The sequence below is a fragment of the Abrus precatorius genome, unplaced genomic scaffold, assembly GCF_003935025.1.
Source record: "Abrus precatorius isolate BTA unplaced genomic scaffold, Abrus_2018 Scaffold11, whole genome shotgun sequence".
In the NCBI taxonomy this organism is placed as follows: domain Eukaryota; kingdom Viridiplantae; phylum Streptophyta; class Magnoliopsida; order Fabales; family Fabaceae; genus Abrus; species Abrus precatorius.
The window spans coordinates 24,943,598-24,964,323 of NW_020874303.1; the positions used below are offsets into that span (position 1 = coordinate 24,943,598).

General features: G+C 30.5%; 6 protein-coding genes across 7 annotated transcripts; all 6 read right to left on the bottom strand.

Annotated features, from left to right (window-relative positions):
• Window positions 1-708: 708 nt before the first annotated feature.
• LOC113854499 lies at window positions 709-1,463 on the bottom strand. Its single transcript, XM_027485509.1, has one exon. It carries the CDS (start codon window positions 1,401-1,403, stop codon window positions 1,122-1,124), a length of 282 nt encoding a protein of 93 aa, XP_027341310.1. The 5' UTR covers window positions 1,404-1,463; the 3' UTR covers window positions 709-1,121.
• Window positions 1,464-4,576: 3,113 nt separating this feature from the next.
• LOC113853539 (vesicle-associated protein 4-2-like) lies at window positions 4,577-7,596 on the bottom strand. Of its 2 annotated transcripts, XM_027483948.1 has the most exons (8): window positions 7,122-7,596; window positions 6,887-7,022; window positions 6,468-6,538; window positions 5,899-5,980; window positions 5,686-5,804; window positions 5,120-5,197; window positions 4,918-5,037; window positions 4,577-4,827 (listed from the first exon to the last, which is right to left on the bottom strand). In XM_027483948.1, the coding sequence occupies exons 1-8, from the start codon at window positions 7,158-7,160 to the stop codon at window positions 4,765-4,767; spliced, it is 708 nt and encodes a 235-aa protein (XP_027339749.1). In that variant the 5' UTR covers window positions 7,161-7,596; the 3' UTR covers window positions 4,577-4,764. The 2 variants fall into 2 exon arrangements, with proteins under 2 accessions (XP_027339749.1, XP_027339748.1); XM_027483947.1 differs by having other exon boundaries at window positions 6,887-7,596.
• Window positions 7,597-9,789: 2,193 nt separating this feature from the next.
• Window positions 9,790-10,351, bottom strand: LOC113855212. Its single transcript, XM_027486751.1, has one exon. It carries the CDS (start codon window positions 10,121-10,123, stop codon window positions 9,857-9,859), a length of 267 nt encoding a protein of 88 aa, XP_027342552.1. The 5' UTR covers window positions 10,124-10,351; the 3' UTR covers window positions 9,790-9,856.
• Window positions 10,352-11,698: 1,347 nt separating this feature from the next.
• Window positions 11,699-11,965, bottom strand: LOC113855440. The gene has a single exon (XM_027487083.1). It carries the CDS (start codon window positions 11,963-11,965, stop codon window positions 11,699-11,701), a length of 267 nt encoding a protein of 88 aa, XP_027342884.1.
• A 1,848-nt stretch (window positions 11,966-13,813) lies between these two features.
• On the bottom strand, window positions 13,814-14,390 carry LOC113856512. Its single transcript, XM_027488345.1, has 2 exons — window positions 14,297-14,390; window positions 13,814-13,962 (listed from the first exon to the last, which is right to left on the bottom strand). The coding sequence occupies exons 1-2, from the start codon at window positions 14,388-14,390 to the stop codon at window positions 13,814-13,816; spliced, it is 243 nt and encodes an 80-aa protein (XP_027344146.1).
• A 6,072-nt stretch (window positions 14,391-20,462) lies between these two features.
• On the bottom strand, window positions 20,463-20,726 carry LOC113856116. Its single transcript, XM_027487794.1, has one exon. It carries the CDS (start codon window positions 20,721-20,723, stop codon window positions 20,463-20,465), a length of 261 nt encoding a protein of 86 aa, XP_027343595.1. The 5' UTR covers window positions 20,724-20,726.

Genomic DNA, 20,726 nt, shown 5'->3' on the forward strand with positions numbered 1-20,726 from the left:
ATCTTTATATTTTTACATTTCAATTAATCTAATTTATTTTTCTACTTTTTTTTTCTCTTTCTTTTCCACCCGTCATCAAAACACATGTAAGTTTTCTTCTAGTTAATTCTTATTCTTGAATTTAGAACTACAAGGATTGGCACTTCATTATTGATTCAAGGTACTTGTTTAAGGATCATTTGAATCTGGAATTTTGTTATAGGTTGTGTTATGATTTTTGAAATTCCAAGTACGGAAATGGAATCTGGTTTAACCAAGAGTCAATAAATGCATTTTTCCCCCTTTCAAATACTCCATAACTGGATGAAGCTACAGCATTCTTGAAAGTGGATTTAATTTCTTAGCCATACCGTTCGCCCTTTCCTTCTATTTCTACTCACTTTCTCTATCTACCAAATTGTGCCTGAGGAAAACAAGGAATGAGGACCCTGATTAGGCTTTGCAGCCCCTTACCAATTGATCAATTATCAGTCAATTGTTAATCTAGTTATCACAAATGATGCCATAATCAGAAGATTCGCTTCGCTGGTTGAGCAGTAATCATCCACACACTTGAAATTTTTGGTTAAAATTTACTATTCCGGATCATGTATCAAGATTCGTTTTACTTGGAAATTAACTCGAGGTTGCAACCATCTAAATACACAACTCGTGCTCCTAAGAAGTATATGTATGCTCAAATTTTGCCAAAACCAATATGTCGGAAAGGAATTGTTTTCAACCTTGTTCTAAGAAATTAGGGTTCTCAGCCTAATTTTTTTATATAGAAAAAAAAAATACAATTATTAGAAAGGCATCACCGTAATTGAAAGACTTGCTGAATTTTAGCCAATAGTTGATGATAACAAGAAGGAAAGAAAAAAGTTTGTGTAATTTTAGGCATTCTTATTAATTTATCATCATCATCGTCATCGTCATCCACTGTCGAGAGTGGGAAAAACCCGATCTCTGCTGTACAAATAGGTACATATTTACAAAATCGGAAGCCAAAACATTTCTACAACCGAGTCATCCGATCTAACCCGGTCAAGGTCAACTCGGTCTCTTCAGATCCGAGATCGACCGGACTCACATCTCCGGCGAACACTTCCATCTCCACCGTACTCAACGCCACCGGTGCTTCAGCCCTGACCCCAGCAATTCAAGTACATCACTTTCCTTAGAGAATCATCAGCCTGTCTGATTCTATCTGGCACGTCAGAGTTCCCCGTCAGAGCTCCGGCTACATCCGATCCCACCACGCCGGACAACGGCCGGAGATCCGACAGGCATCCGCCGGAGAGCAAGCGACTCCGGTTCTGGTGAATAGAGCTGAGCGCCGTCTTGCACTTGTGGCCTGGATCTGTGTGACCCTGCGCCACCGCCACCGTAGCAGCCATCCAAACACGGTTCAAGTAACTCATTTTTTTCTTTTTATTTAATTTACTTTTCTTGCTCCGTTTGCCTCAAAGAAACGTTACGTTAATGATGAAATGCAAGAGATGAGGAAGGAGTTATTTATAGAGGAAATGAGAACCACTTAGGATGTGGTTTTGTGTATAGTACTCAATGATGGTGGGCCCTTGTGTTCACCCAAGCATCTATATTTTCACTTAATTAATGCGTAATTAAGATTCGTATATCATCTAAAACGATTTTATAATGTAACACTAAATTTAATATTAAAGTGAGAGAGAGAGAGAGTGGAGTGGTGGTTCGAGGAAACAGGTGGTGGGCTTATCCGAAAAGGACACAATTGTCATCGATGACTCACCCTTTGCTTCTCCAATTGTAATCCATTAACCCATTCATTTATCTGACATTAATGTCTCTTTCTTCTCTCTCTCGTCAATTCTTCACGAGTTTTGGGCCCCATCTATTTTGTTTGTTTCCTTCCACTCTGGCCCACCAACGACTATTTTATGCAGGGGTAGTTCTGTCTTTTCAGTGCAGGCATCGTTCTTTAAGTCATGTTTGTTCTTTTGCCTTTTCTTTGTTCGTACAGTGGTCGCAGCTCACTCTGTTTGCCATGCGTTCAACTGTGGCATAGACACGTTCAAGTTTTATGATAATGGGCCTTGCTGTCCAATGAGCCACTGCTTATGGGCTGAGAATGGGCATCGCTTGCCTCGCTGTCTTCACCACTCTATTACACTTGTCAAATTGTTATTGGGCAGTAATTTGAAATATTATTGAATATGTTATTTGTAAATAAAATAGGTTTTATTAAAAATATAATCCGGTTTGATTTAAGTCACACATATAGATAGATATGAGGACCAAATAGTGGATTTAATTTTAAATGCACATTTATTTTAATATTTTATGTTAAATTCAGATTCATAAATTTTTGAATATGTTTCTAATCACACATTTATTTCGATGAACACGTCCAGATAAAGGGGAAGGGTCTGCGAGGCCAAGAGGATGAAGATAGGCAATTTTTGTGCAATATTATTTCGTGATTCCGATAACCCAAAACCCACCGCCTTTGCTTGCTATTTCTCTTAGCTGTTGTCTTTAACAATTGACAGTGAAAAATTAACTGAGTTTACGTGTATATTAATATTATATATTGTATCCTTTATAATAACTTTGACTGAGTTCAAGTTTAAAACCACGTTTTGCATGATTGCACTCTCACTGGTCACTACCCAGTTCTCTCGTTTATAAAGCTAACTGTTTTTTTTTAAAATTTGGATATATTAAAATTGGATGTCAAATTTAAATATTTATCTCTCTTAATAAATTATTATAAAATATAATATTGACAAATCTATCAATTTAATTATTTTACATTATCTTTATGATTATGTATATTAAATTTCACTTAATTTAGACATTTATGTTTATATTATTTAAAATTTGATATTTAATTATATTTTTAAAATATAATATCTGTTAAAATAAAATAACATGATAAAATATTTGTTAATTTTATTTTTATATAAAATTTCATTAAATTAATTTATTTGATAAAAATTTTAAAATAAAAAATTAAGTCAATCAATTTTATATTTTATGGAAAATTATTAAATGAGGTAAAAATCTTAAATTTTGCCCGTAATGTCAATATGGCTTTTCTTTTTAATCTATAAAGCTAATTTTAAAGTAACACTGATGCTGACCGATTCACAAAATTTCGATGCAGTCAATAAAAAACCAAACTTGGTGACGGGAAAACTTAATTATCCTTCGCACTCCCCAGCAACATATACCACTTGATGACTTGGTAAAGGAGAGAAGCTTTTCTTCTTTTTTTTCTCGAAAAAAAAGGTTTGTTGATGTCTCTATCTCTCTTCCAATTCTCCTTATACTTTATTTCACTATTTCTATGTCATAAACTTTTTAAAAAGATTAAGGTTGTAGTTGACTGTTGTTTAATTAAAACACAAGTATTTAGTAAGAGAACTTATTTTGTAAGTTTATGTTTCATTGTTTTATGTTTAAAATATTCCACTCTCCAGCGAAATATACCACATCATTTTTTAATGTTTCCACTCACTGTAAACTGAAATTGTGAAGAAGAAGAGATTTTTTTATCTCTCATCCAATATTTTGGGAATTCATGCATGAAACGATCTTCGTGATTCACTTTGGATAGGAATGTATGTTTGCCACAGCAGTTAACATTTTGCAAAATAATAAAGCACTACATTGTATAATAAATTACATTAATAGTTTTTAGTCTTTATAACATGTCTAAGACTCCCTACTTCACACGGCATACCTGCTGCTTCATCAGCAATGATAGTAACCCCATGATTAAACATCATGACGCGCAATAGTAATAGGCACTTAAATATTGTACTTTAGAAAAAGGAGATATGCTCACTTTTTAGTGGACCTACCACTTTTTGGATATTAACTACATTACCTGTTAAATCAGCATTTTAATACTTTAATAAAGATATATAATGATGTTCCCTTAGAAAAGATATATAATGATAATGGCTGCTAACTAATTATATATTGATTAACTTTCCTGTTTGATTCAAATTATTAACCTCTGCGTTTTTATCAAAAAAGAAGGATAAGATCTCTGGCTTCATTGTTCTCCAAGTGTTTAATAAAAAAAATAATCCTTACTATTTTGGACCAACCTATTATTAACTTTTTCCGGTAATAGCCTTAGATTTTTAAGATATTAAGACCAACCCTTTTTAAATGAAAGCTCTTGTTTATAATACTTTCCCAACCAGATATAGAAGGCAAAGCCCAAAGCATACCTATTTCTAGAATGCTGCCATATCATAACCAAATCAAAGGAGAGATGGGAGATCATATAAAATGTTCATTTCATTGTCGCCAACTAATAAACAAATTGAAAGAGAAGATTGTGATCTTGTAGCCATGACTCCTGGGATGCTACCAATTTTATTTTCTCTCATCTGATTAATAATGGCTATAAACAACTATTGCTTATCAATATCAATACCAATTTAATATAATTAAATATATTGAGCCATCGTTCAAAGAGGCATGTATTTTAAGGCATGAATATTGCATATACTTCCAAAACAAACAAGATAATGAAGCTATCTACAAATTATGGATGATGACGTAGAAGTACAGCCGATCATAGTATTAATTCACTCGAATTTAACAGCACAAACATTATTGAAAAAGAAAGAAAGAAGGGTTTTCACTATTTCTTCATAGCAAATTTTTAGGCCACCCAACCACTTATGAAATCAGTGACCAGGAAATTCAATTTTCAGATCATACAGCTGAAGAACATTAAGGGCTTGACCCAAGAAAAGATAGAAAGAAATACTTTACAGTTCACACGGAATCAACACCACCTTCAACCTGTTGCCGTGCCAGGTATCTTTCTCTTCTTTCTTTCTACACAAGGAGCAATGGAGCAGAATGAGAGAAAAATGGAAGGAGAGCATCCAGTATAGACAAAAGAATGCATTAAAAAAGGTGTCTAACCCATTCATCTATGACAAGTCCCTCCCCGGCTACTCGAGGACCTGTCTCCTCATGGGGTTTTTTCCGTGCTTCAAGTGCAGCCTCAGCCTCAGCCAACTGGCGTTTAAGCTTTTCCAGGGCCTTTAAGAAAAAACAAGTTTTCAATTACGATTTCACATAAAATGGTAGGGGTCATATGAAATATTTGGAATTATAATCTTACAGGGCTAGGCCGTTCAGGGTCCAGAAAAATAACCCGCAGAATTTGCTCTACTGTCACTTGATCTCTTTGTTCATCAAACTGCAAGAAGAATCATGTGACACACATTTTAAATTCCAATTTGCTGTGCATTTACTGAATGCATGACCTATTTATACAAGAAACGAAAGCAATGTAAATATATTTGAAACACGATAGATTTGGCTTATTCGTCATTGCATAAATAAATCTGATGGAAAACATCTACAAAAAAAGAATCTCTTTTAAGTTTCAACTATTTATAAGCCAAAACTGTCTTAAGTATTCATATGAAATATAATTTTCTCAATAACTTAGTTTTACAATTTATGGATTAAAAAAGAAAGTAAGATCTTGATCAACATCTTCAGTTAAACTAACTTTTTCCACTAAAAGCAATTGATTTTAAGGCATTTACACAATCACGAAAACTTTAATTAGCGTATAGAAGAGAAGTTTCGATTTGAGCTTACATAAACAAGCAAGGATATATATGAAAATTATGATGATGTTGATGCTAGATATCATGGAAAGGAGCAATAGTACATTACCAGTTCTGGTACATAGTCCATTTCACCTTGTACTTTTAGGCTCAAGATTTTAAACTTAACCTTGCTTTTTTGATCATTTGATTTCTCATTGTTCTCTGGCGGCTCCACAAACTTGAATACTGCCAATATGTGAGACAATTGTAAGAGGATTCACCAAATTCAAAGCATTTGTTTGACTAGGTTGATTAAAACAAGTTTAGGAGGACAAATTACCAGTGGCAATTATACTTTCATCAGGGGCAAGAATACCCCCTGGTGGGCGCATATAACAACTCTTGGGTGCAGTTGTTTGAAACTAAGACAAAAGAAAACATAATGATTAGTAGTAACCTAAATAGAATAGAGTATAAATAGATGAAACAACAAAAAAGTCATTAGTATACAAGAATGGAAGTATTCCATATCATCCTATAAATTTATGCTAGGAAACCCAATATGAAGATGATCTTGATCTGTTACACTTCCTATCATTTATTTACTACAGCGAAATTCCTCAATATTTTATAACTATTTTAATGGAAAACTCCCGTGATGAAATTTTTCTCAATGTCCAAAGAAAAGTTTCTCCAGTTTGGTCACAGTTGTTAAAGCAGTCTAGACTCTAAGAAACTTCACTGACCTATTATTTTTAATTCTCTATTTTGTAGGTTGAATACAATGTCAGCATTAGTCACCGCTATGCCTTGTGAAGTAACATGATGATAATGTTGTGTCACACATCATTTCTGAATACAAGAAAATATCAAAATAATGGCAAATAATAAATGGAACATAAACCACACCTTGAAGGCTACATGAGACTTGCAAGTGTTTTTAATTGCGATTGCACTCCTAACTTGCTTACCAGGTTCATCTTCAAAACCAAAACAAGGTCACATTAAATTAGAAAAGGATAAACCTAATATTAACTGAAAAATCGAATAATACTTCTGATTCCACCCATTTCAAGAAACCTTACCTTAAATGTGGCAAGCCAAAAAAGCAAGGAAACAAAAAGAATGCATAAATGGGGAAGTTAGCCATGATAATTCAAAACACAACAACCCATTCACAAGGCTTTATAGAGAATAAAAAAATAATACAGGCCAAGTTAGGAATTAAAACAAAACATTAGCTCAACAAGAAATCCAAACAGAAAATGATCCCCCCACCCCGCAAAAATAAAAAACCAATGACCAAACAAGTTTCAAGAGACACATACAGGGAAAGTATAGTTTGTTGGGTGGATCAAGACGGAGCCTCCTCCTTGTAGGGAGCAGAGACTTGGCCATAGATGAAACCGTGGTCGAAGACTGATGAGTGGATCTATCAAGAGACTGAAGATTATTCTGGTTTTGCTGATGAACATTGTGCATATAAGATGTGGAAGAAGAAGCAGCAGCAGCAGAAGGGGTATGAGTTGTTTGCCAAAATGGCATTCTACAAAAACTCCAAACCTTCCCATCAGACCCTGATTTTTCATTCTCCACCGCCATTCCTAGCCGGAACCGCCACTTCCGGCAACTGGGTCTCAAAATTACTTGCAAAGTCCTAAGCTTTCTGTTTAGTAAGTGAAGGGACTCAAGGTAGATTTGGCACTTGTAGCAGAAATCATATATGGGTTGTCTCTGTTGGTAAAAAAAAAGGTTGTTGAATGTGACCTTTGGTTGTGTTTGATCAACAACTTGTTCTTGTTTTGTCTAAAACGGTGGTAGTTACTTCTTACTGGCTAGTACCTTTATGAGTGAGACAATTTGGTAGCAGAGGGAATAGGAAGGTGAATTTTTACTGTGATGGAACGAACAACTCGGATCTCAATAATGTCAATTTTATGTATTTGATTTGTGTGTTTGAGTTCCGGTTGTTCGTGGGTTCCCGGGCTTTACAGTTGGTGTGATTCTACCGTCTCTGCAATCATTTGCTACTTCTTTTTAAGATTGGCACAATGAATTTGTACCCATAAGAATAAGCGAATTATTTTATAATTTGGAATATTAAAATTGCCATACATTATATCCGAATCTTTATTTTTTTTATCGAAAGGTTTCTTAATTTTATTTGCTCAAATTGACGTGCAAGTGTTGAGAGAGCATCTACTAATTTTACAAGATAAGCTATAGATTTTTTTTTTCTTTTTTTTTTCGTGAGAAAGATAAATAATTTTCTTATATGATTTCATTATGGGAAACTTTAATATAAACAAAAAAAAAATATTTTCGTAAATGTCAGCTGAATGACTCAGCCATTGCAGCTGATGGCAGATGTTTTCTTTTTCAAAATTTATTCGATAAAATAGTCCATAATCAGTTGTTAACAGTAGCAACAGAAAGGGTGTAGGATGAGTTGTGATTTCTGCTCTTTCAAGCAACAAGCAATTTAGATAAGAACAAAAATAAAATCAGCATCCACAATCAACTTGGCTTCCTATCTAACCACAAAAAGAGAAGAAACAAATCCAACCATGGATGTAAAGCTTTTGCCAAATTGACATTTCTCTTTCCTCCCTCCTTTTGTGTTTATTCTCATTGCGCTTTAAAAGAACTGAGACAAGCTTCTCCTAGCTTCGTCTATCATACATTGCCACGATATGCTATGATGGCATGGCATTATTAGTAAATGATTTTATCCAGTTTTAAATAAGTAAACTATAAAAAAATAATGTTTTTTTAATTTTTTTGTATTTTTCTTTAAATTTTAAATATTATCAACTTTATTATTTTAATCATCATGAAATAATTAAAATTACAGTTTTTTCTTAAATATAGAAATTAAAAATAAATAAATTTTCATGAATTTTTTAAAAAATAATATTTTTAGAAATAAAATATATATTGAAACTTTTTATTAACTACACAGGAAAACTCACTTATCCTCTTTAATATCATTTGGAGTTGTCCCCATGTATTTTGCAGTATCTTTTTGACACACACATACACAAACATGTATATGTAAGATTTTTAAAAAAAATAAATGAAATAAAAATAATTTTAGTAATTTAAATCGTGGAATTGTTATGCCCTTCTTGCCTGAAGCAATTTTTCCCTTTATTTTGTTTTAGATATATAATATCATAATGAATTGGTTATTTTGCCTTCAATCAGTGTTTTAAACCCCCTTGGTCCAAAAGTTACTTTTCTGTTCCGAATCTTGAACATTATGGGCCTGTTCGTGTAACTAAGGGAAAAGAAAATACCACTTTTGCCCAACAGAGTTATATTGGGTTGCACAAATACTGTATATAGGAAGTGTTCATAATGACCAAGTGACTTTTTTCTATCTTGAGAATGTGTGAAAGAAAAAATAATTTTATTTTCAGAAAAATTACTTCAAACCGTGGGTTTCTCCGTTGAGAGAAAATATTTGTAAATCAATTTAGATATGTTTATTTGGCGAGTATATGTTTAAACAGAAAATTTTGGGAGAAAAAAGAATGTATTTTTTTAATTAAGAAAGCTGTATAATATTTTAAAATAAATAAAAGTTATGAAACATTTTCAATATAATATAATAATTAATATTTATTCAAAATAAAAATTTATCATCCCTTCACATTTCCATTAAAGTCTGGACTATGGCCAATTAAAGGTTAACATTATGATAATCAACAACCAGGCCATGGTATGTTTTTACCAGGGCCAGTTGTGACACGGACATAATTCATATAGGGTTGCAATTGTCAAGGAGAAGGATCACATACGATAGGTTAGTAAACATTCACAATTCCTTTTGCCTGCACTCCCTTCTGGCAAATTGTTTGTTAATTATTACATGGAACAATTATTTATTTGAATTAATTTAAGATACATTAAAAGTGGAAATAGTGATTGATTATTATATTATTAAAGTCATTACTTTTTGTAACCATTTTGAAGACATACTTCTTTTAAGAAGTGTTACTAATTTTAAAAAGTTTGAGATTAATTCCCGTTTATAGTTTATGTTTATTTTGATCTGCTCGGCATAACTTGAGAAAAAGACGCACATCAGCCGATGAAGGTGAGTAATGCTTAAGAAACGCACATAAAATTTGGAATTGCTTAATACTTCCATCTTTCATTGATCAAAATTTACATCAATTTCTATCACAGTAGAAAAGTAATTTAGGATACCATACAAGCACCACAGAAATCTCAGCCCCACCTTTTCTTGTGGCAGCTTCAACCAAAGACATAATTTTTTTCTAAATGACTCTCTAGTTGGGACCCCAGCAGCTTAAGTACATCACTGTCCTCAAGGATTCCTCTGATTGTTTTGCTTCCTCTTCCTTCAATCTTCTTGAAATCATAGCAGAAGAGGAGGAAGAAAGCTTCTTTGTCTGAGACAATGATCTCACCTGGTTTTTGACATGATGTTGAGCTGATCTTAAAGCATTATTCCACCTGCACAAGCCCTGATCCTTCAAGGCCTCCACAACTCCAACACTGGCTGCCACGGTCCAAGCTTTGCTTGCTGAACTCATTATCTTAATTGTTTTTGAAGGAAACTTTTGCTTTGCTATCTAGATGACAAAAAATACTGATACTTGATAATAGTAGTGCGACTTTGTGTGTAATGGGCTTGATCTCTTACAGTATTTTAGATTGAGGGAACAATTGCTGTGAAGGTGTTTCTTTTATAGAAGGGGAACACTTGACTTGTCAAGATTAATAAACTGAGGAAACGAACAGAGAGTAGAAAAACCACTGGCCAAAAGCCATGATTAGCTGCTACTGGTTTTGGGGAGGCCAATGGTTTTGTTGTGTTAAAGATTTGGAATCAAGTTCAATGTATCCATAGTTTTAGGACCACGTGTCTTTGTCACACAAGTGTCGCACTCACTGAAAAATATACAAGTAGCATTTTTCGTGTCGCTATGCTGCTTAGCAAATCAAGACAAGTTTCACGTGCTATCTTGTACGGTATGGATATGAGTAAGTGAATATTATGATTATTTTTTTGAAAAATTAAGATAGGAATATAGTAAAATGTAACTTTTTTATAAATTATTTTTTATGTTTTAATATAGTTTATTTTCTACTTTAAGTAGAATCATGGAAAATGTGAATGAGATCATCATATAACTGGTAATCTTCTTATAAATCAAGGCCCTTATTTGCATATAATCACATTTTACACGTACATGACTTCACTAACTACCTTTGGGAATGAAATATTGGCTCTCACTGGAGCATAATCACCTCACGAATCATGACTCGTGCATGCGCCTAGATTGTTCAGATATAAGTCCCGTATCAGTGATCTAACAATAAATGAACGACTATATAAGTAAGAAAATTTTAGTTTTAAAATGCTTATCAAAGATTACATAAATAAAAAAATGTAATTCTAAAATTGTTTAAATATTTTAATCAAATAAAACCGCTCAAGCTTATAATTTATTTACTTTCCGTTTGATCTTATTACATTCTAAAAATATTAATATAGTATCAGAATTTACATTTTTTTTAAAAATTAAAAAGCCCAAGCTTAGGAGTAAAAAAGTAAAATAAAAACAAATAGACCTGCAGTATAAAAAAATTTAAAAAAAGGCAACAAAAACAAAAAGACCTAAAAAATGCAAAGTAATAAAGACTCAAAAATTAAAAGGTATACATCTAGACTGAAAAAAAAAATATAAAAAACTAAATAACTAATTGGATTGAGCTCACGTTCAAATGCGTAAATATTTTTTCAAAAGGGATCTTTAATGGGTGATATTCTTTCCATTAACAGAGTTACAACATTATAAATTGGGGTTGTGTGTTCTGTCAAAACGGGGGTTACTGGTAAGAATTAGGATATTGCGAAAAAAAAAAGGAAGATTTAAACTAATAATTAAGGTCATGAGCATTATAAGGGAACTTTAAAGATCGTTGAAATCTGAGTATCTGACTGGAATTGCCATTCATCATGATTACATCAAATGCGTCACAATATACATGAATGAATACAAGCCAAATATGGCACAGAAATCTCATTCTGGGGGCCTTTCTTTTTTTGATGACCGAGATATTAAAACTGAAGAACAAAATTATTTTCTCTCTGTCTTTCTCCTTCAGTTTGGACCCCAGCAGCTTAAGTACATGACTGTCCTTAAGGATTCTTCTGATTGCTTCACCTTCTCTCCATTTAGTCTGTTAGAAAGTATAGCAGAAGAGGAAGAAGAGAGCTTCTTTGCCTGTGACAACGATCTAACATGGCTTTGAACACGTCGTTGAGCTGACTTGAAAGCCGAATTCCATCTGCAGAGACCCTGGTCCTTCAAGGCCTCCACAACTCCAACACTAGCCGCCACACTCCAAGCTCTGCTACTTGAACTCATCTCTTAATATTCTTGTCTTTCTACCTTTTTCCACAGCCTCTAGTTGGTAGTATTGTGGCTCAGTATATGTAATAGAAGAATACCAGCGGATTTATGTTCTTCGATTGATTGATGAAGAAAATGGAGTGAAGATATATACAGGGATGCGAAAGTCGGTAATGCCAAGATTTCTGAATGGTCAAGTGGGTTTGTAGGAGTGTTATGTTGCAGGACCACGTGTCTATGTCTCATAAGTCATATGTGCCACGGCGCCACCCAGGTGTATAACAAGCAAATATTGTGTTACACGTGGACATTCTGGTTTGAGACAACATGAGTACCCGCCACCGGTTTACATCTTACTATATAAAATCAATCAACGTTACTTTTTTCAAGGCATTGAGTGATCCAACCTTAGCAATTTGTACCAAGAGACGAATAAAGGGTAATCAACTGCAACGCACCCAGGTTGGCAGCGGATAATGATATTTTAATAATCCTGTTTTAGTTTTATAATTTTCTACGAAAACAATTCAGACTTAAGAACACAGATGCAATTTATTTCATATAATCCTTTTATTATTTATGTTTATAACATTTTTTATATCAATATTTTATATTTTCTTCTCATTCTAGCAAATGTTTTATAGATTTTGTATCAATAACGTTTTTAAAGATTTCAACCTATTTGAACTCTGTGTATATCTTACTGCTCTGTTATGCAATAATAATAAAAATGTGATTAATAGGTGCAGTGATTATATAATTAATAAAATTTCTTTTGCAAATCAAGATAAAAATAGATGTCAATGCTCTTTCATATTTTATAATTTAATTCTTTAAATAATAATAATAATAATATATTTTATCTCTCTTTACTATAATTTATGAAAAGCCTTTTGTTGAAAATGCGATGTTATTATTCTTTTATAATCACGCAATAAAAATTAAAACTTCTTTGGATGATATTTTTTTAAAAACGTCAATTTTAAATTTTAAATTGAAAATTTTAACTCCCATTCAGTTAAACCAATACGGGTGATTAGTGAAGCTTTTGACTATAAAAGATAAAATACATGTCACTAGTGTACGTACAGTTTAATTTCAAATTTTTTTTAATGATTTTTATAATTAATTGTTAATTTTAATTTTAAAGTTAAATTTAAGTATTTAAATGTAAAGTAACACAAAGCTTTTGACTATAATAATTTGAATTTAAATTAATAATTGATAATTCCTTGGTTTCTCACGTTACACATTTTCTTTTTTATCTCAAAAAGTTTAATTTTCATAATTTACCTATACATTTAAACTTTTTAATCTCATGAAATTAATCGCTTAATTGTTACGTACAGAGTAAAATTTTATTGGATAAGGTCGCACTAGCAAGGCCAGTTACTGTTGAAGATCAAACACAAATCATTCTAAGAACCACTGGTTTCCACCCTAATGATAAAATAGTTCTCTTATTTGAATCATTAAAAAATTAATATTATATGTTATTTTTTCCTGAATTTTTTACATTTTTATATATTTGTATTTTAAAAACATACCCTAAATATATATTAAAAAAACGCCTTTAACTTAATACGGGTTGATATAACTTATTGTTGGTAAAGAGACAAGTTATAAAATTTAAATGAAGAGCATTTAATTCAGGATGTCTCGAGTGACATAATTTATTTAAACATGAGAAAAAAAATCACCTGATAAGACATCAAACATGAATGACAATGCCCAATAAACACATAAAATAAAACTAGCATTTATTAAGCATTTAACAGGAGATCTCCCACAGCTAGGGCGAACCAATTAGCTCAAAATCAATTAACAAGAGAAAAAGAAAAAGAAAAAAAAAAAAAAAGTTCTTCACGAATCAGATCGAGACTTAATTATGAAATTTTGGCGACTTATGGGGTTCATGACCACTGGTGAACCTGCAGTTCGGGGCCATGATTGAAACTTTTTTTCAGTCTCTTCCAACCATTCCTTGGTTGAAACTGTTCCAGGGATAGTGCCTAAATAAATAAATAATTACTCAAATTAACGATTGCATATTTGCATGTGGTTGAAACTATCACCAAGAAAATTGAATTAAGTAAATCATTTTAGTTTTTCAAATTAAATTGAAGTATTATATTATTATGATTATTTTAACGCTATGATTTTTATTTAACCCTAAAAGATACAATAAAGACTAAAATAAAAAGTTATATATAATGTATTATTAAATTAAGAGTTAAAGTTAAATTTTTATAAAGTTAATGATTAAAATAAATAATAGCTATACTTTTAAATACTAAAGTAATAATTTACTTAAATTGAATTCTATGGAAGCACAACACAACTTACCTCCAAAAATCTTTTTGTCAGAAACGGTATGATCACAGACCCATGCAATTCCAAATGATGCTATTATAGCAGGTATGATGCACTTTGCTGCCATGATCAAATTGCTAGCTGCACACAATAATTCAGTAGTTGAGAGACATTTCTATATTCATAAGAGGAAAAAAGTCTAAGTGATTATGTATGGTAAGTGAAGAAGTAATGATTCACTTTCTTAATTTCTCATTTTTAAAAATAAACTTAGGTTAGACGATCTTTATCCCTAAAGAGGGTTATGAAAGGGAAAAATTGCGAAGTCAACATTCAAGATCATATGACACCAAAAGCATGGAATCAATTTGCAACAACTAACATAGCATAAGTGATTAGATTCTTACCCACTTAATTATATATGAATCATGAACAAAGTAACAATGTACGTAGATTCCTACTGTCTCATGAATGAATATAAAGGAACCCAACATGTTTAACTTTGGAGTTATTAATCTGACTAACTGAAGGAAACAATGCCTGCAGGGAAGCAGCTATGCCACTTCAACAGACAATTGTCAAGATGATGGACCATGTATTGTACACTAATCCAAGCCATAGAAAAATTGATCAGAAGTTTTTGTTTGCAGTACTACCTAAAGGACATCATTAACCATGTACTTCACTTATACATTATTTTGTTGGACAAACCTTCATTGGCTCTATAGAAAGAACAGTGTGACAAAAGATGGACATATGGCAATAGTTTCAGTGAAGAACTAAAGAAGATTGGGTTGGTTTAAAGAAAATTTTGGAAGAAACATGTGGTAGATTGAGTTGAGGATCAATATGGGATTGGGGGGGGAATGCGAATTAGATCCAAACAGAAAGTTCAGGTTTAGAACAGGTATCTATATCCCCAATCTCCCCCCACTACACCATTTACATATCGAAAAATAATACAAACGCAATCAAATATAGGCTTTTTCTCTTGAAGTTTTTTCGCCATGTTTAAGGTACACAGATTTAGAAAGCATTCATCAACACAATTCAATTTCATCTTGTATGAAATTATCAGAAGAATTAAAACCAAACAGAAGTTAGAGAATAGTAAATGAATCAACACAATCAGAAACTCTAGGGCGATTACCAATCACGAGAGCTGCAAATCTCCACGGCGACTCAGCGATAATTGCACTAAGTTCAAGTAGAAATATTTTAAGAGGCTGCGAATTTTGGTGATTAAACCAGCTTTAAGTGCATTGGATCATTGACCCAGTCCAACCCAAATGTGATACATGATAATGAGCAATTCTAAATCCTAATTACTCATAGTAATACTTGCCCTTCCCATACAAAACATTGGTTAAAATAAATAAATATATTACTAGGCTTAACATAACATCATCAATTGAGTTAAAAGTATATAATTAATGGTTTATTAACAACTCATGAATTGGATTAATTGATTAGTTCAATTCAACAAAAGTTTAGTTGTTTTGAGTGTAAATATTTAGCTAGATTCGTACTAGGTTATAAGTTTCATTGATCTCATTATAATAATAACTAATGATTTTTTCACATGTATTATTAAATTAAAATAATTTTTATATAAATAATTAAAATATATTGTATGACTATTATTAAATTTAATAAAATTTTAAAAATAATATTATAATTATTAATAATCATTTTTTATATTAAATAAGATTTAAAAATAAGTTATCAAAATTTAAAGTAATATTGAATTAAAAATAAATAATTTATGTAAAAAAATTACTTGAATGATGAAAAAGAACTAACTCTTAAAAATATTCATATTTGAATTTTTTTTTTAAATTTAATTATTACAAAATTAATACTCACAAATTATATATAGAAATTGATATATTTTACAAAGAATGAATATTACAATAATTAATAATAATGATTATATTAAATAAAAAGATTAAAATTTTAAACATATTTAATCTTAAATTTAAAAATTAATGTTTAACTTAGAAAAAATCACTTGCTATGATAAAATAAAATAAAATTAATTTTAAAAAATATTTTTGTTTTAAAAGTTTCCTTAAGAAACTTATTAAAATTTTTGTTCACAAAATTATGCATAGAGATTAATTATTAAATGAAATAATAAATTTTACTCTACTTATCAATCACCAGAAATTTATTTTTTGAATGATAAAAACTAAAACTAAAAATAAAATTAAGGTCCGCTTTAGATAAATTTATTTAAAAGTATTTATAAAAATAAAAAATTAAATAGAATAATGAATCAAACTCTTTTTATAAGTCAGAATTAATTAATATTTTTAATATTTTAGAAACTTTTTTATTTAATTTATTTAAAAATTAAAAAATAAATTATATTTAACTTATAAAAATATTTATTTTTATATTAATTTTTTCTCTTATAAAATTAATCTAAAATTTTACTAAACTTAAATTAAAAAAAAAGAACATTTTAAAATTTAATTTTTAAATTAAATTTATCATTCTGTAATTTTCAATTAAACAATCAAATTTAGAAACTTTTTTTTCTCTTTTCTTTCTCTAAATAATCAAATATGGTACACCGATTAATTTTCTAATTTTGTCCTTTACAGCAGCAACGGGAAATATGGCCTGCAGTTGGAATTGATTCATGCATTATGAAGAATGTTGAATAAAAGTAACTCTATCAACATGCGTGAAATTTGTGTAGAATACAATTATCTTTTATATTTTTATATTTTTTAATAAATTTTAGTTAATAAATAAGATTGCTATAATGTTTATCTAAATCTAAAGCGTTTCTGTTACAAGAATTTTTGGAGCACAGGAATCAGATGAAGACTCTTTCTTCGTTGAATAGTATAGCCTTTTGACATCACAAAGTTCATGTAATCTATCATCTCTATTTACATAAAGCAATTTTGTTCTTCAGTTGGGACACCAACAGCATAAGTACATGACAGTCCTCAAGGACTCCTCTGCTTGCTTGTATCTTCTCGCCCTTTAATTTGGTTGCAACAAGACCACAAGAAGAACATGAACCAATATTCTGTGCTTGGTTTTTCAGGTGCTACTGAGCACACCTTATACCATGGTTCCACCTACACACACCCAACTGGTCCTTTAAACCTCCAACAATGGCAGCCACTATCCAAGCTTTGCTCCTTGCACAACTCATCCTCTGGTATTATCACAGTTCACAGATATTAAGATTAAAGATTTAGAGTTGTTTTAATTGGCAACACGTACAAGGCAATCAAGAAGAGTTTTGGGTTAATTAAGGATCTTAGCTTTTATTTATAGTCTATAGGGATAGGGAAGAGTAGGGTGTGTTTTACTATGGGCTAGAGTTGGGGAATAAAACAGGCAACAAACTTGTTTGGAGAAACCCGAGGCAGTATCTAAGCGGTTTTGGAGATTAAAATAAAATAAATGCTGCAGAATGTGGGATTGTGGAACTGCCAGTAGAAAATGATATCACAAAATTTACTCATAATAAAGTATTTATTCATTATACTGGTATGGATATAGGTGTGGATAAACACATGAACTAATATACTGATATTTATTTATTAAATACTTACTTCATCCCATACCTATATATATATATATTTAAACTTTATTTTATAATTATGTATTAAATTTTTATATTATTATATTATTTATATGAAGTTATATAAAATTAGTATAAAAATATATTTAAAAATAAAGTAAATTAAAAAATTTATTTTAGTTTATATTTTTAATAGAAAAATTTATTTATTATTTTATATCATTTAATTAGACTAATACAATTTAATTATTATATAGTTAATATGAGATTGATTTTTTTAAAATATTATTTATATATGACACATATAATATATTTTTTACACAATATTTTTGTTAATAAAATCATATTGATATTTAAATCATAAAGTGAATGATAAATAATAAATATATTATAAATATTTTATAAATTTTTAATCACCTACTATTACCGTAAACTTATTATTTATTAATAATATTTAAATTTTATTTTTTATATTTTAATTTAAAATAATATTTTTCTATACAATATATGTATTACAAGCACAACTATAATCTATTGAATCTAAATAATATTATTCTTACTATTTATTCACGTTCAAAGAAGTTTTTGAAAAAGTATAAATATAAAAAATTATTGTTAATTTTTATTTGTTAATTTTTTAAATAAAAAAATATAATTTTTTTAATATACACGTATATTTCTTTATTATAAAATTTTATTGTAACTATTTATCTTTTATTCCAATTCTTTCTTTTAAAATTTATATACATTATAAATATTTAATTCATTAAAATAATTTTTCAAAAATTTCTATTTTTGATAAAATACTTTCGTATAATATATGAGTTAAAAATACTAGTATTAATATATATATATATATATATATATTATATTATATTATTTTAATTAAATCTATTATTTTTCTTACAATTTCAAATTCAAAAGTTAAAAAAAATATTTTATGTATCCACCTTTTGTTGTTAGTATTAAATTTCTCTACTCTAACTCTATTCTTATCCTCAATGTCAATCTTATTAAAACCTAACAATTATGAAAGGTTATTCATTAGAGTTAGTTGTCAATGTCGTCACCAAGTGATCCCATACGAAGAGACAACCATTGTACAGATCTATTTTATTGTCGCTCTGACATTACCAATCGATCAAATCTCACACAAAATAGGGTTATCACTAACAAATAACTTGTGTGTTTAGTTTCGCTTATTGTTTCTAAGAATTTTAGTTTAAAAAATTATTATATTAAGATATATTTAACATTTATGATCTTTGAATATTTATTTTTTATCTATTTTTGTACCTTGTTCGGCAACTACATATTAAATTTTTGTATTATTATGCTACTTATGTGAAGTTATATAAACATATTTTTCTTTATAAATATTTTTTTTTCAAACAAGCGTAGGTAATGAGTACAAGATGGGTATGCAGGTACCCAAAGGGTACGGGGATTAATGTTCATACTCATGTGGGTATGGAGCCGAGTATGAGTATTTTTTTAAAACACGGGTATGGGGATGGATACTATAGTACTCTACCCATACCCTACCCATTATTTTTAAATATTTTAAATTAACTTTAAAAAATGTATCTAGGATTTTGATTCATTGCACTTCGACAATTACATTACTTTTACTTTTACATTTTGTTTAATAAATGAAGTTCAAAACATCCTAAAATATGGACAGGAAATCTGGCATGAAGCTAACATCATTAGGAATTGGGATCCCCGAAGGTCCTAAAATATGAACAGAGTAAAACATATCCTGGGCAGGGTTTTCCCTGCTGAGATGAATTTTGTCCAAAAACAGGTTGGATTTTAATCGTATTTATAAAAATATATTCTCCAACGACATTTACCATTATATAACAGAAATCCTCGTTAAGGGCACCACACACAAACTAAAAATTCGCAATCATTGATTGTCTCTTTGGATAGGAATAAACAGAGTTGGTTTTACATGAAGTGTTATTTAGTATATCGTTGTGCTTACGGGATGCAAATCTAAAGTGCTTGGAATAAGGTTGAGGAATTTTATTTCTTTTATTCAGTTGAGTACTCCACATCCAGAATTGGAAAGAACAGATAATTGAGTTAAAATTACATGTTGAACTTGAACAATATAATTACAATACTACCTTGCAACACTTGAAACGTGAATAAACAGAGAAATTTTACAAGGTTGCAAATCTTATTTCCTTTAATTAACTTCCTTTGAATATTATCTTAACAAGGTGGGGATGCCGCGAAAATTAACACAAGAAAAATTTAAGAAAAAAATCATTTGACTTGTTTGGCTAAAGAAATTACATCGTACAATTATCAGCATAACAAACCCTGGTCATCGTAAAAATTCCTATACATATAGCAATTTCTGTCTAAAATTTCATCATTCCAATAATGATTCAATCGATCAAATTAAATCGATTGCCACGACTTTGCACAGGTGCATCCTTCCAAGTATATACAAGGAAGCTAAAGGCAGGTTCAGATCTCGTTCTTAATTAAAAATTTCTGCTAGCATGCAAGTTAGCTGAGAGACTTCTCTGACTGGAACACCTTCTGGGTCTTCAATTTCTTATCTTCCTTCAATTCATGCTCCAAGTTAAAAAAAAAAAAAAAAAAACAGAGAGAATTGCATAAAATCATTGTTTAGTTGGGACCCCAGCAGCTCAAGTACATGACGGTTCTCAAAGCTTCCTCTGATTGCTGAGCTTTCTCATCTTTCAACATCGCAGATGATTGATAAGAGAGCTTCTTAGTCTGAGACAAAGTCCTCATATGATGCTTAGCATGTTGTTGTGCTGACCTTATCACACTGTTCCACCTGCATATCCCCTGATCCTTCAAGGCCTCCACCACTCCAACGCTGCATGCCACTGTCCATGTCCATGCACGGCTCGTTGAACTCATTCT

Bases quoted from the DNA above. Each gene is read 5' to 3' on its own strand.
- LOC113854499 (XM_027485509.1), bottom strand. From the start codon at position 1,403: ATGAGTTACTTGAACCGTGTTTGGATGGCTGCTACGGTGGCGGTGGCG.
- LOC113853539 (XM_027483947.1), bottom strand. From the start codon at position 7,160: ATGGCGGTGGAGAATGAAAAATCAGGGTCTGATGGGAAGGTTTGGAGT. The intron at 6,539-6,886 runs GTATGTGTCTCT...TTGGTTTTGAAG, and splicing joins CAACAAACTATACTTTCCCT to ATGAACCTGGTAAGCAAGTT. The intron at 5,981-6,467 runs GTGTGGTTTATG...CTTTTGTCTTAG, and splicing joins AGTCTCATGTAGCCTTCAAG to TTTCAAACAACTGCACCCAA.
- LOC113855212 (XM_027486751.1), bottom strand. From the start codon at position 10,123: ATGAGTTCAGCAAGCAAAGCTTGGACCGTGGCAGCCAGTGTTGGAGTT.
- LOC113855440 (XM_027487083.1), bottom strand. From the start codon at position 11,965: ATGAGTTCAAGTAGCAGAGCTTGGAGTGTGGCGGCTAGTGTTGGAGTT.
- LOC113856512 (XM_027488345.1), bottom strand. From the start codon at position 14,390: ATGGCAGCAAAGTGCATCATACCTGCTATAATAGCATCATTTGGAATT. The intron at 13,963-14,296 runs GTAAGTTGTGTT...TTATTTATTTAG, and splicing joins TGACAAAAAGATTTTTGGAG to GCACTATCCCTGGAACAGTT.
- LOC113856116 (XM_027487794.1), bottom strand. From the start codon at position 20,723: ATGAGTTCAACGAGCCGTGCATGGACATGGACAGTGGCATGCAGCGTT.